Raw genomic sequence first — 13701 nt, forward strand, 5'->3', positions numbered from 1 at the left:
GTTTGAAGGTCATGTAAAATACTGACTTTCTAGCTCTCTGGAGTCATATATTGTATTTCAATGTAAGTTATTTACCTGTAAATACACCAGCGCATTTCCCATTTCCCTAGAAATCTAGAGAAATGAGGGGTAACTGAAGACTACTATAATTATCATCGGTGTATAAAATAAGATTTTTATGTAAAAATATGAATTTTGCTGCAGGATGAGTCATTTCATCCCAGTTTCAGTTGAAACAGAATTTCCCTGTATTCAGGGCAGAGAGCACTGCATCTATTCTGGTAACGGTGGTGAGAGAAAAAAAATGTATAGTGTGAATTAACACATCCTCTGTCCTGCATTTAATCGTTAAGCTGAGGGGGAGTTTCAGAAGGTCTTTATGAGTATGCATGCTTCTATTTATGTCGTAATTTTTGTTTCTCTCGGTCTATCTGCTCTGGCATCGCATGAGTCACGCCTTCCCGTCACAAGAAGAGAGTCAAGGTCATTTTACTAAATGTGGGTGAAGTTTTTTTGTGTTTATAGATGCATTAAACAAGGAAGGCACTAACTCCTGCATTTTTCTAGTCAGCATGCCTGCTTATCCCAGATGTCAAAAGAGCTCGTTCCTCCTTCTACACAATTAATCACCTCCAAACTGGGGCTCATTTGCATATAATAAAACGGGACAGCTAACAGACATTAGGGATACAATGAACTTTAATCAAAAACATCTATATTATTAATCTTGCTTTTAGGATAAATAGCAATTTGGTAGTCAGAAAAGGGAGTGAAATATAAGCCACAGTTGTGCAAATGATGCAGCTACAGCTGAAATGACAATAGGCTAAAAACATTATGGTAATTTATTCCCAGTACTTTATGAAAAAGTAATCAGCAGTCTTGGAGCTCGGTATGGCACATCTTTGTGTGTTTGTGTTTTTGTGTGTGTGTGTGCGCGCTGTCTGTGGCTGTTAAATTATCCAACAGTTTAAGTTTGACAGCTAAATTTGTTTAACATTTTATTCAAAGCTATGAAAAACAGCAGTGCCTATTTGTGCAAGTGTACGAGGCCATATCAGAAGAGTCCATCAGGTCTAACTGATGCTCTGTTAATCTGAGCCGAGACTGGAGAGTGTCTGATTTCTGGCAGGGCATCAAGTCTAGTTGTCGCTGCCAACACAGCTATAGCATCTGCGCCATGGTGAAATTGTGCCCGCCTTCTCTCCCCTGACTTGTATCTTTTAGTGGAGCCACCAGTACAACATGCAACCATATTTGTAGCCTTTCCCTTTTTTTTCCCTTTCCTCTCGTAAAAGAATTCAGTGACAGTCGCACATCCCCCAGAGGGAGAAATTGCATTCCCAAGCATCATACTGTACCTGCCAAATGAACACTGAATACATTTCTATGAGACAAAAAAAAAAATTTCTGAGAGCTGTAGGGTGCATCTTAATGAGACACACCATACAGTTGGGAGCTTACTGTGGCTACTACAGTCACATTTGAGCATTTTAAATATTATCACTCATTAAAATGCAGAACAGTCTCTTCATTAGGATGCAACATATGGCTGAAATTCCTCCACGTCCAACATCTTTCAGACTCTGTATCTATCTGATATGCTCTGTTGGTATCTGCCCTAACCCACTAATCCTTTGGGAAGACACCTCTTTAAATATAGGCTATAGCTATACTACAGTGATGTTTGGATTGATTGATACACAGCTGAGTTTTTCTGCCTGGTTGCACATCAGAACTGGAGAACGCGCTCTCGACCATATCTCGGGTCTGATCTGACAGCAGGGACACAGAGGAGCCCCTTGGCAAACGGAGTAACAGCAGAGCTCATCTGAGCAGAACGGAGAGCAGGCAGGGCTGTGATTTACCTGGCTCAGGAGCAGAGAGGGCCAGAGATGGTGAGAAGGGCCGAGTTGTTTTTCAAATAAATAGACTTCATTGGGTAATAGGAGCTAACATTTTGATGGCCTTGTCTCTGGGTGGATCCTCTGTGGCCAGGAGTCTTATCTATTGGGGGGGGGCAGTTTTGCCATCTCGGAAATATCAAGATGTGTTGTGACACATGCAAAAACAGAATATCCTGAATTTTACTATTTTTAAATTCCCTCTAAAATTTAAGAGTGAACTTTGTTTGAAGTTTGTTTTGTTTTCCTTCATAATCTGAAAGAATATTAAGAATAGAAGTGATTACATGGAAAATAAAGTTCCTCCAAAACAGACACGCTAAAGATTGCTTGCCCGTAACACCACAATGACTTCCTGTTCACATAATTGGTACAGAAAATTATGAGAAAATGACCCAACTGCTCCTTTGATATGTCACAGCAGCAATAGTGTTTTAAAGTAAGTCTCAGTAAAATATGATTATTGTTTTGTAACATATGGTCACAATCAGGCATTGTTAGATACGTTACAAAGTAGGACGTGATGATTCACTAGTCGTCACAGTGCCTCTCAGTTTCTCAGTCAGATGCTCATCAGGTTCAGTTTTAATGTACTGAGCTTTCACAGAGGATTTGAGGTCTTCTGTTATTAAACCACCTTACTTGGACTTTTACACTCTGTGTATGGCACTATGCCTCAATTCTTTCATCACAGGCTAGATTTTGAAAAAATAAATTCTAGTTTTTCCGCATTTTTGTCAGTGAAAGAAAATTAATTAATTAAAGGAACTTTTTTTTGCTCAATAGATCAGCATCAGCCACTGACGTCTGAATAATTTTATTTGTCATGGATGCAGTATTTTTATTTTATTGTTTTGTACCATGTTGCACAAGGGCACACAGCATATGTCCATATAGTATTCAGATTTGTCCCATAGTTTTGTAAGCATGCCTGGATTCAGTGCAGGCACTGCTACTCTTATTCTACCTACCAGCAGCCATGTGAAACTCACAAATCCCCTCTGTCTGGTTACAGGCTGTGGGATTAAAGCCTCCTAAAATCAAATTTAAATACACCCTGTATTTCCTACATATTGGTTTTATGAATGGCTGGTGTTTGCTTGAAAACTGCCCTCACACAGAAATGTGTTTTGAATTTTGACATTCTGACATTATGTAACCATTAACCACTTCTATTGTCCCCCTTAGAGATTAAGCTGACCCTTGAGCCTGCTGCCATAGCAACAGGTTAACTTTGAATTGAAACCATAGGAGGTCTGAGATTGGTTGTAAAGTTGCTAGCATTTTAATGGTGTTACAGTGAACTCTTTGACTAGTAGCCAGCCTGAAGGACACACACACACACACACACCAGGAAATGGCATGATGTGACATCACATCCAAAGGACTTTATGACAGCTTGATTGACAGAATCAATTTAGCTTTATTAATCCTAAAAATATTCACACTTAGAGCTCTGAACTGAATGTTTAGACATTGTTACATCGCAAACGTGTTTTCCCAGCTGTCTTTCCAACACATCTCTCGCCCCATTAGTACAACCTCGCTGTCCAACAAAGACCTTAGGTTTGAAACACAATGCCAATTAAAAGCAAAGAGTGCTGTTGGGCTTACTGCAGTTGTTATTTTTGGGATGTATAGTAATGAGCTCACTGGTGCAGCAGCACTATGTGTTGTGGAGACAGCGGCGAACATTGGTGTTGGGTCATCGGACTGCGCCTCGGAAACATTTGAGCGAGTGACACGGACCATCCTGATCTATCTCATTCCTCCTTCTTGTTTACTTCACATCATAGTTCACAAAATGGCTTTTTTTTTTTTTTTAAATTAAGGCAAACCTTCGTGGATGAGCTACAGCGTGAGCTTTAATGATTCTTCCCTGTGATAATTCCCTACGGGCTTTACTCGACCCACACTCATTTACTGCAACTCATTAGCCTCATGCACACAGGTGCAATATGACTCTGAGGGCTTTGTGCCCATCAAAGTGACCTTTCGTTCTTCGCTCACACTAGGGAATAAATTATTTACTGTTTTTGCATCCGAGTCCGTTGTCTTTTTAATGTAATCAAGATTGATGGTGAGGGAAGGGAAAGGACTCAAGAGCTGAAGTTTGGCTAATAAAACCTTTATCATTTAACAACTGCGGTAGCGTAGCAGCTCTGTAAAAAATGCCATCAGTTGAAGAAATTATGTCCACGTAGACTCGGCGGCCGAAAAACCACCCTGACATCTAAATATGGTTAAGGACACACGGCTTTCTGCAATAGCTTGGTAAATGGTGCACTGAATTGTCGAATATAAATGCGCGTTGTTTTGTTTTCTTCTTCTTCTGGGAGACTCGGCTGCGCTTTTGTGTTTCACAACAAAACAGACTCTTTTATTTTCAGTGGTATGTGAATCAGCAGTTCGCAACAAAGATGAACATCTTTGTATGGCACCGCTTCTTCTCTGCACCCCACTCCCCTCCCCTCCCTCGTTGTGGTATTGAGTTGACCTTGCTACTGTATAAACGCACCACAACGAGCAACCTCTGCAGGGTTTGTATACAGATGGATGTTACATAAAAGGAAAAACTGGGACAAACTTACAGAAGAGCTTCAGCGCTCCTTGGCATAGTTTCTCAAAGTTTTTGAAAATCTGCTGTTGTGTATTGATGATGGTGAGAGTGGGCGGGCTGCTGTCTAAAGCAAACCCAGACTAGCCCTTTAGCGTTCTGCTCAACCAATTGGTAGAGCACATTTTCAGGCCCTATATCTAGCTGAGGCTTTCACTGAACTAGACCTACCTTATTGAGTCTTTTCTACCAATTGGTTTACATCCGTAATGCCCAGAAAATTCACCAGAAGGCACTGTGAATGTAAACGATTAGCTCTTCTTATCCCTCTCCCAAACAGGAAGTCAGAAACAAAAAACCATCCAACATATTTTGAGTGTTTTTGATTAAACTAAGGTAGGAAGATATAATTTTTTGATATATGATAGTGTTAGAGGACTTACTAAACAGATTTATGTCACTTGACAACATTAAAAAAGTGAATTAAATGTTTAATCATTTAAAGTGGTCAACCAAACGGTTGATTTGTCACTTTATGGTGCTAATGCTAACATAACCTAAATGTTATTAAAATTGATTATTTGTCATAAAATCAGACCACTAGACCCATTTGGTTTATCCATTGCTGTTGATAAATCACATTAAGTGTTAGCACAGCAAGAATATGCTGAAATAAGTGCCTCAGTAAGTCATTTTTGTAACTTTCTGAATTAATTATTAATTAATTAATTAATTAGCTTTTAATCAAATTACAGTAGCTGGTAAATTAATATTACTAAGTTGTCAAAATTATAATTTCGTGTTTAACAAGTACTATATGGACGCTAAACAATTATATGCCTAAAAACCACATGGTCCTGTGGCATGATACTCATGATATCATCCACCTTCAACCGCAGTGTGTTTGAGGTCAAGGTTTCATATGAAGCCAACAGGGCTGGCACTCTGCATCAGTATATTGCCAACAAACCAGATGAGTGGGGCTTTAAATTGTTCGGCCAAGTTCATCTGGCATCATCCACGACTTGCTGCTGTATCAAGGGGGATCTACATTCTTCAATGCTCCCCTCAGTGAAAAGGAACAGAAGCTACCTCTAATGGGCCAACGTTATAAAAAACACTATACAGCCGCATAAAAGAACCTCAGCTCTTCACAAGTTTCAGCTTGGGCCAGAACTTGCACACCTCCTTGGGTGTCAGGTGCATTGGTACTGTATGACCAAACTTCAACCGGTGGAGCTTCCCTGATGGCAGACAAAGACCTGATGAAGAAGGGCCATGGAGCCTGTGATTACAGGTCTGATGAAGCTCTGATTGCAATAAAATGGTTTGACACCAAATGTGTCAACCTAAACAGTGCCTGTGGGTTCATGCCTCTTTCATCACTCAAACGGTGGAGCAAAGAGTCCAATGCAAAGATCACCATTCCATGCCAATCTCTCATCCCTGTATATAATTAGCATATGGGAGGAATTAAGCTTTCTGATATGCTATTACACCTGTATAAGACAAGTTATAAGTTACAAGTTAAGGAGATGGCATATTCCATTGTTCGGATACATCCTTGACTACCTTGTCTACAAGAGGGACTGTGCCCTACTGGACCAGAAACCGATGGCTCTCAAAAGGATTCCACCTGGTTGTGTCTGAACCAAGTTAACAAGCCAGCATCTAGAGTTGGACAACCATGATTCAGCTCTCCAAGACCACAGAATAAATGCTACACCCTAAGACCCCAACGACCAAAACCATAAGCAGATGTGCTTGATTTGCACTGTTTTTATTTTATTTTATTTTATTTTATTAAACAAAAATGATTTTGCACAGTAGCATTCAATCAGAAGTGGCCTGAATGTGAGTATTTTGTGCTGCTGCACATTTTTCACATTTGCAGATTAAAAAAATATGTATTTTATTGTTTGATATAATAGTTTCCTTTGATGGAATGAAAACCAGCAATGATCACTGGCATGCTACTAGAAATAAACTGTATCCAATGCCCTGAATAGTTTTTGTTATTAATTTGATTATAATTTGGCCCTTTATTTGATTTTTTTCAACTTTATTATCTACTGTACTTGTATTTGCATTTCATACTTTTACCATGAAGTGACATCTCAACCATTTGGTAGAGATCAATATTTTAAAAACTACAGGGTCTATTGGGAGAAAATGTTGGTTGTGGTTATTACTCATCCAAGTCAATAAGAAATGCAAACAAAAAATGTTTCCCTTGCTTTTTTCTTGGTGTGGACCTCAAAGGGTTAGCTAAGTATTCAGCTGGGTTCAGGTCCTAATAATCATGAGAGTGTAATCGCCTAATCGCTCAGGGCCTCTTTGTGCCTTTGGTTAAATATCTGCATTTGTTGTTACTTCACTTATTTCAAAAACAGGGTCAAAATGTATATTTAACCCAACAGAAATGTTAAAAATAAACAGTTTATTATGCACCATTATGAAGCTGTAAACAAATTCAAGGCTGTATTATTTAAGCGTTTTGTAGTGTGCATAATTTGCAAACAGTTGCACTGATCATTAGGAACAGCCTTGGATGTTTTAAACGAAAGGAGGTTTCCACTGATACAGTTATTGTTTTCAGTGCCACTGCTTATAAAAATCAATGTATTTATGTAATTTTTCTAGAGCATCTGCAAGGATAAACAATTACACAAGTGATTACGTGTGGAGAAAGAAGGAGTATCTCATAATACTGTCGCAGCACGTTTGCCACAGTAATGACGGCATCAGTGATTCTGAGATTCTAAATATGGTGCAAGATGATCATCTTCGATATATACCGCCTACATAAGAGGGGAGAAGAAGCAATGAATATGCATGTATTCTCTGCATGTTGAATTAGTGTGCATTGCTATTTTCTGGTAATTCGGTGTATTAACCATTACTGCCTGCATGTTTAAATCAAATGCTGTGTTATAGCAAGAGGAAAGCAGACATGATGCACACTTTATTGCCATATCAATGCTGTGTGATATTCATCTATGATGTTATAACAGTCTTAAGGCAAAGAGTGGCTACACTTTGGACCGATTGTGGATTAGGGTGTTCATCCTGGTTTGTGATACTTCTGCACTCTCTACAGCATCCCTGATTCTCCCACTGGGTCTGAGACAAGCCTGCAGTTTGTTTGTTAGTTCAGTTAAGAGTAGTTTTTTTGTTGTTGTTGTTTTTGGGTGCTGAGGTGCTTTCTGCTGCCTCTTTATTACACCCCCCTCCCCCACACTGTCTGCTGACATTAAGCTGAGACTGCCAGCTGTTGCACAAGAAGCTGATGCGTCTGCTGATGGTGCGTAATCACCTCTCCATCTTGTTGAGTACTTATCAGATACAGTGCGGTGATGAGCTGAAGTGACAGCTCTGGCTGCGATGGTCTGATCGTCTCCTCAGTGAGACTGTGTGGCATTCTCAGTCCAAAGCCCTGAATGAGTGCCGCCACCAACCTCCCCGCTTTTCCCCCTCCTGCCGTCAACACTGGTTTCTGATTACTGCCATTTTACTGACCTCCCATCTGTCCCGCTTGCTTTTTGGTGTCTTAATCCATTTTCCTACTGTGGAGCTTGAGGGTTTGTATGGCAGGCTGGGCTGCGTGCAAACACACACACACAGTCACATATACAGCCTAGTGGTGAAAAGGAGCTACAGCTTAATTGCTGTCAGTGGGAGTACAGATGGCTGCATTAACTGAAGTTAATACGACCCGTGTGTAAAACCTCTTGTGTAACTCCACAGGACAGTCCCACGCTGCTGCCGCTGCTGCTTTCATGACTCTGACTCAATCAGATTGAAAGAGAAACCGACTCGCCACCAGTCACTGCTGCAGAAAGTCTGAATCCAGGTTTCTGGAAAAACAAAAGTGAATTCATGCACGCCCCCGCAGTGATATGGTTTACACTTTGGAAATCACCCTTGTGGTAATATATCTCACTCAGCGCTCATGCTGTTCAGAGACGGCTCTCTTTTGGAAAGTCGCAGCTGACTGTGCTTTTGAGATTTGAGGAAAGTCCGAAGGTCCTTTAACACTGTACTCCGGGTCAGAAGGGCAGAGGTGATTATGGGGAATGCTTTCGTTTTGTTCTGATTTAAAATCGTAAACTAGTAAAATAAGTTTGTTTACCAAAATAAAGCTGATAATGAAACACCAAATACAGCAACATAGATGTCTTTAAAATACACAGATGCCTTGTAATAATCAATAAGAATACACTCAGTTTTGCACATAAATGCAGCATAAATCTACAAAACAAAACCCAAGTCTAAATTTTATGATCAACACATCATCAGCACTTAGTATTTAAGGTTTTCTCAGGTCTCAGCTAATGATAGGGTCTCCACACGGGCCTTTTATCTGCTTTCAACTCGGCGGTGCCCAAATGTGATTGGTGCCTACAACCAAGATTCTTACAGTTGACTAAACTAAACTGAAACATGCAAAAGTCAAAGTAAAATGTGAAAAAAGCTAATTAGAAAATACAAAACTATCATAAACGACTACTTTAACTAAACTAAACCAACAGAGAGCCTCCAGTGTCAAATATCTGCCAGCAAATGCTGCACATTCATATGCAGATATCTGTTGTTTTCCTTCCTTCTTCCCTTACATCATATGTAACTGAAGCCACATTACCATAAATAAAAAGAGCTAGGTATATTTCCACATGAATAGCCAGACTCTAGAGGTTGGCTCTCTAATGCGAAGACTCACACTCGTCAGCATTTGAATTTAATCAACTTGGACTTAAAAAAAACCCTGAAGAATCCCTAAAGAAGTCAATCGAGTAATGAGCAAACCAGGTGAAAACACACTTGAGTGTTTAAAATGCAGCTGTACCACTTCAGGGCTGTCATTTCTTGCTTCTTACTCCACATTTGCATTTCATCGCTCCAGCTGCTCCGACAGAAAACGATGCTCATGTTTAATTTTGATGTAATGTGTGTCCTCCGCAGGGGCGGTGCTGGCAAGGTGTCGTAGTTCAAACCAACATGCCCTTTGCTCTGGCAGTGGAACAGGAAGTGTGTGTGTGAGCGTCCCCCCCCCCCCTCCCCCCCGGTTGGCTCTGCTGGGATGAACATGCCACTGCACCAAATGTCTGTCATCCCCCGTGATGTCACCTCGTCGCGGGTGTCGGGCAGCGGGAAAGCTAAAGACAAGGACAAGCAGGTATGTGAAGAGTTTATGGGATAAACCGGGTCATAAATCTGAGGGGCGGGACACAGCTGACAGATATGGGACGATTGTTATCTGTAGTTTTTGTTCCCTGGACGAATGGATTTGCAGAAAGATCTAATTCAACACACCTTTGATATTTGCTGCCCAAAATCTGGACAAGTCGCTAACAAGGCCTGTAAGTGGGGGGGGGAATGACTTGTTTCACCAGAAAGCCAAACTTTCCTTTTTTATGATCAGGAGACAAAACTCTAAAGTGGCTGTTAGGAGTTATGAGTCAGTCTGGAGTAATGGAGGAAGTAACAGTGCTGTTTGTTTTCAGTTTCCCGTTGATGGTCACATTTTCCCCCCTTGTTACAAACCCAAGCCTAGCCCTTAAATTTTTATGACTCAAACCATTTTCTCAAAACTTTGTTAAATATCACCAAACCTCAGCATCGGCACGGTCGTCATAAACGTCTTAATGTGCAGTGCTGTTTCATAGGTTCATTACTCCTAACCTAACAGCCTCTGAGAGCCACACATTTCTTCAAAAAGTCTGTTTTTTTATGTTTTTGCACTGTGGGGGAAAAAAATAGTTCCCTCGCATTTTCCGAGAGCAAACAAAGCCTCAGTTATATTGTTGCAGCTTTTGTTTTGTAGTCGTTCCCAAAGCCTGAGTCGAGTGTTTCTGTTTAATGCCACTTTAAGTTATACTGTATTTACTGTCACTCAAACCCCCACAGGAAGAAAATTCTCCAGATGGCTTAAAACGTAATTATTCTAATCTCTTTTCCTTTTTTTCCTCCATTTTTACTGCGTCATTGCTTCAAACTGGGCTCGACAGGGTGGAAATGTTGTAAAACAACTTAGTGAAATGCCTCGGAGGAAGATTGGCAGAAATGTCAGCTTGAGCCCAGACAAAAGCAAAACGGTTTTAATTCTGTGTGACGAGAGCGGAAGATAAAATGTGCGAAGGTGGGAAGTAGAGAACGTTATCCCAGGTGTCCTGTCAGAGAACAATCAGAAAGTTAATTTTTTTTTTTTTGTTAATGGCGGGGGCGGCAATCTAAGCACAGAAACGTAAATTCTTCATTACATTTCCCTCACAAACAAATTATTTCTGCTGCCTGTGGGTTGAACTGAGATTTGTCATCTGATGTCAAAGCTCGGGCTGCTTTTTTCCATTTGTGCCTGAAACCACCTTTAGGCCATCCAGTTTTGCAGTTTAAGGTGCTGCAGCACATGCAGGATTTATTCTTTGTGTTTCCGAATTGTTTGCCGTTTGTTTTTTTTGCAAAATATTTGAGTCGAATCACCAACTTGGAACATATATTTTGCTGCTTTTAATCTGAATTTTTAATAGTCAAGAAGATTTTAACCACAAATTTCTAATCTGAAAACGCAAAGATTTGTGAAAATATGAGCTTCAGAGACGACGATTAGTGTCTGCCTGATTTCAAGGTTCTGACTAAATATTACTCTTTGTGCTTTTTGAAGCATCGGGCTTCTTTTTAAATGAGGTTTTTCATCGTGTTTATCAGTAATAAAAAAGAAAACCTGCAGTACAGCTGTGGCCACATTCAGTCTTGCACGGACTTTATCTTTCTTCTGCTACTTTCTCTCCGCGTACTTCAGCATTTATCAAACAGCACACTGAAGTGCTCTCAGCACGAGAACAAAGCGAGGCGCTACGACGATGTGTGGGTGACCCTCTCTTTCTCCTCACCCTCTTTTAGAGCTTCACCAACTGCAGCAGCGCAGGTGTTCCCAACAGGTTTCCTGCATTTTTTTTCCCTGCATGCACACACATATTACTGACTGATCCAGTGATGCGCCCGGTCTGTATTGGTTATGAAACTTAAGAGTCATTGCAGAAGTGAAAGTGAACTGAAATTAACTCTGAGACTATTTGACATCATCCTGTTGTTTAGGCAGGAAACGTGTTTGTGGAGCTTGGAAACCTTTTTTGCAGGATCCATGTGAAACAGGATTGAAGGGTTTAAATCTGAGAGCAGTTGTAGGAAGGTTGCTTCAGTCTGTTGGGAATAAAAGTGAAACCTTAAGCTTTATGCTGTCTGGGTGGCGGTGTTTGGTTTCCCTACCGCAATGTTTGCTAACAGTGTAAAGGTCCAAGCTTTGTCTCTGCTTAGCCTCTCACTCTGTTTCTCTCTCTCAGTCTCTGAGTGTCTGTGTCCTGCTGGCTGAGCTTCCTTTCTTCCTTTCTTTCTTTTCTTTTTTTTTTTTTACCCCCTTGAGGAATAACTGGATAAACGGTAACGATTCCAGTCCTCCCCATGGAGCCATCAGCAGAGAGGAAAAAGGAGAAAATGAGTGTAGGACAAGAGAAAAGGGGGGAAACAGCAAGTGTTTACTGTGAATGCTGATGAGCTTGAGGGTCCTGGAGGTGTGTGCGTGTGCCCGGACTTTAGTCACAGAGCGCAGACTCATCTGGCCCTCTCAGACAACACAACTGGTCTTTTAGCGCCTCGAGGAAAAAGAAAACGCACAACTTTCCTCTGCTTAGGATTCAGAGTTAGTCAGCTGCTCCTTCGCAGAGCAACACATCTTGTAACTGTTGCTGGCCCCTCTTCGGCCTAGCTCCTCCAGCTCCGCTCAAGTTCGTCTTCTTCGAAGTTCTTTTTGGCGGTGTGCTCGCGGGCGCTTTGTCTACGCGCTCGAGTCCTTCACTTGAGAATTCATGTTTGGGAGCATAATTTGAGGTTTAAAAATATTTTAATAAGAGCATCAAACGACTTACGGAAGTTTTATTACTTGGAGGGGTGGGTGAAAGAAAGTTCTCAGCCTTTGCAAAAAAACGGTCAGATTTGTTTGAGTCTGAGGGTTTTCGATAAGCTCTGCAGCAAATGGATTATTCATGAGGTGACAATAAAGTAAAGCTCTGGAACATGTTGCCAGGTAAGGATGGAGAAAAGCAAACCGACTCGGCTATTTGTGATGTGGGGAATGTGTACTTAGCTCTCTGTGTTTGCTTGCTAATTATCGTGGCTCCATCTGCAGGGTGACTTGCTGCCTGTTTATATTGTATAGTAAATCACAACATCATGCCGCATGAACAGAGAACGGAAGCCTCAGGAGGTGCAGCTGTGTCTCTAATTGTCATACTTGATAATAATGCAGACATATGGGATCTCAGTAACACTAGTATTATATTCAGTGGCTTCTGTGACTGTGCATACACCAAACACTGTGATACTCGATACCTGCCCTTTTTGATGCCGCATTTATTTTTTATGAAAGCACAGAGAGCGCTGGAGGCTTTTTCCTTCAATAAGTGTGTGCCGGAGTCAAGGACAGAGAGGACTGTTTCTCCTCTGATGTTTGGCGGTTTGATAACAGCTGCCGCCGTGGCGCTCCTGGGCACTGATGGAGCATTGTCGGGCTTTGTAGACCAAGATCAAACACTGACCACCGCGGCAAAAACTTAACAAAGCCTCCGGGATAGACTGGGACCATTTAATGTGTCTGTCTTTGCTGTCATAATGAAGCAGTTGTTGTTGTAGCAGAAATTGGTTTTGTTCCTCAGGTTTAATGCAGTTTGTCCGCCGGTTCGTACATTATTTTGGATGTGTTCCACAGTATTTTAAATAAAGAAAAAAGATCACTAACATGACAAAAATGAAGCACATCCCTACATTTATCACACTTTCATGTGCAGATTTGATGCCACAGAGAATGACAGGAGCAACTTGTCTTATTTAAATATCTAAAACTGAGTTTCTGTACATCTCTTTGCTAATGAAGTGTGTGTGGGGGGCTATCGTGGCACGATCTAAAGGCTTCTTTAAAGACTTCAAGGGAAAAAAAAGGTTGAGGGTGTGTTTCAGTCTGGCAGGGGATTTAAATCATTTCACTCTAAGGAAAATTATCTACAAGCGGTGTAGATTTCTGTCATCTGCCAGTTTGTTTGGGACTTGCCTCTAGAGCAAAAATGTTAGTGTCAAGATGCTTATATCAACAGTCAGATAGATGTGGTTCAAATGTAATGCTTACGTTTTCAAAAGGAGCAGAGCAGATAGACCGATATCTGTCCATCTGCTAATGAACACATAATGGCT

At 40.9% G+C, this 13701-nt stretch overlaps 1 protein-coding gene across 4 annotated transcripts in view; it reads left to right on the forward strand.

Moving 5' to 3' along the window:
* Nucleotides 1-13701, forward strand: part of marchf8 (membrane-associated ring finger (C3HC4) 8) — a 95611-nt gene that overhangs the window by 17727 nt on the left and 64183 nt on the right. For all 4 annotated transcript variants that reach the window (XM_085183092.1, XM_085183091.1, XM_085183093.1 and 1 more), the window contains exon 2: nt 9424-9637. In XM_085183092.1, coding sequence (XP_085039218.1) covers nt 9542-9637 — 96 coding nt within the window. In that variant the 5' untranslated portion in view covers nt 9424-9541. The remainder of the gene's footprint in view (nt 1-9423; nt 9638-13701) is intronic.

This window comes from Neolamprologus multifasciatus, chromosome 13 (assembly GCF_963576455.1).
Source record: "Neolamprologus multifasciatus chromosome 13, fNeoMul1.2, whole genome shotgun sequence".
Lineage (NCBI taxonomy): Eukaryota > Metazoa > Chordata > Actinopteri > Cichliformes > Cichlidae > Neolamprologus > Neolamprologus multifasciatus.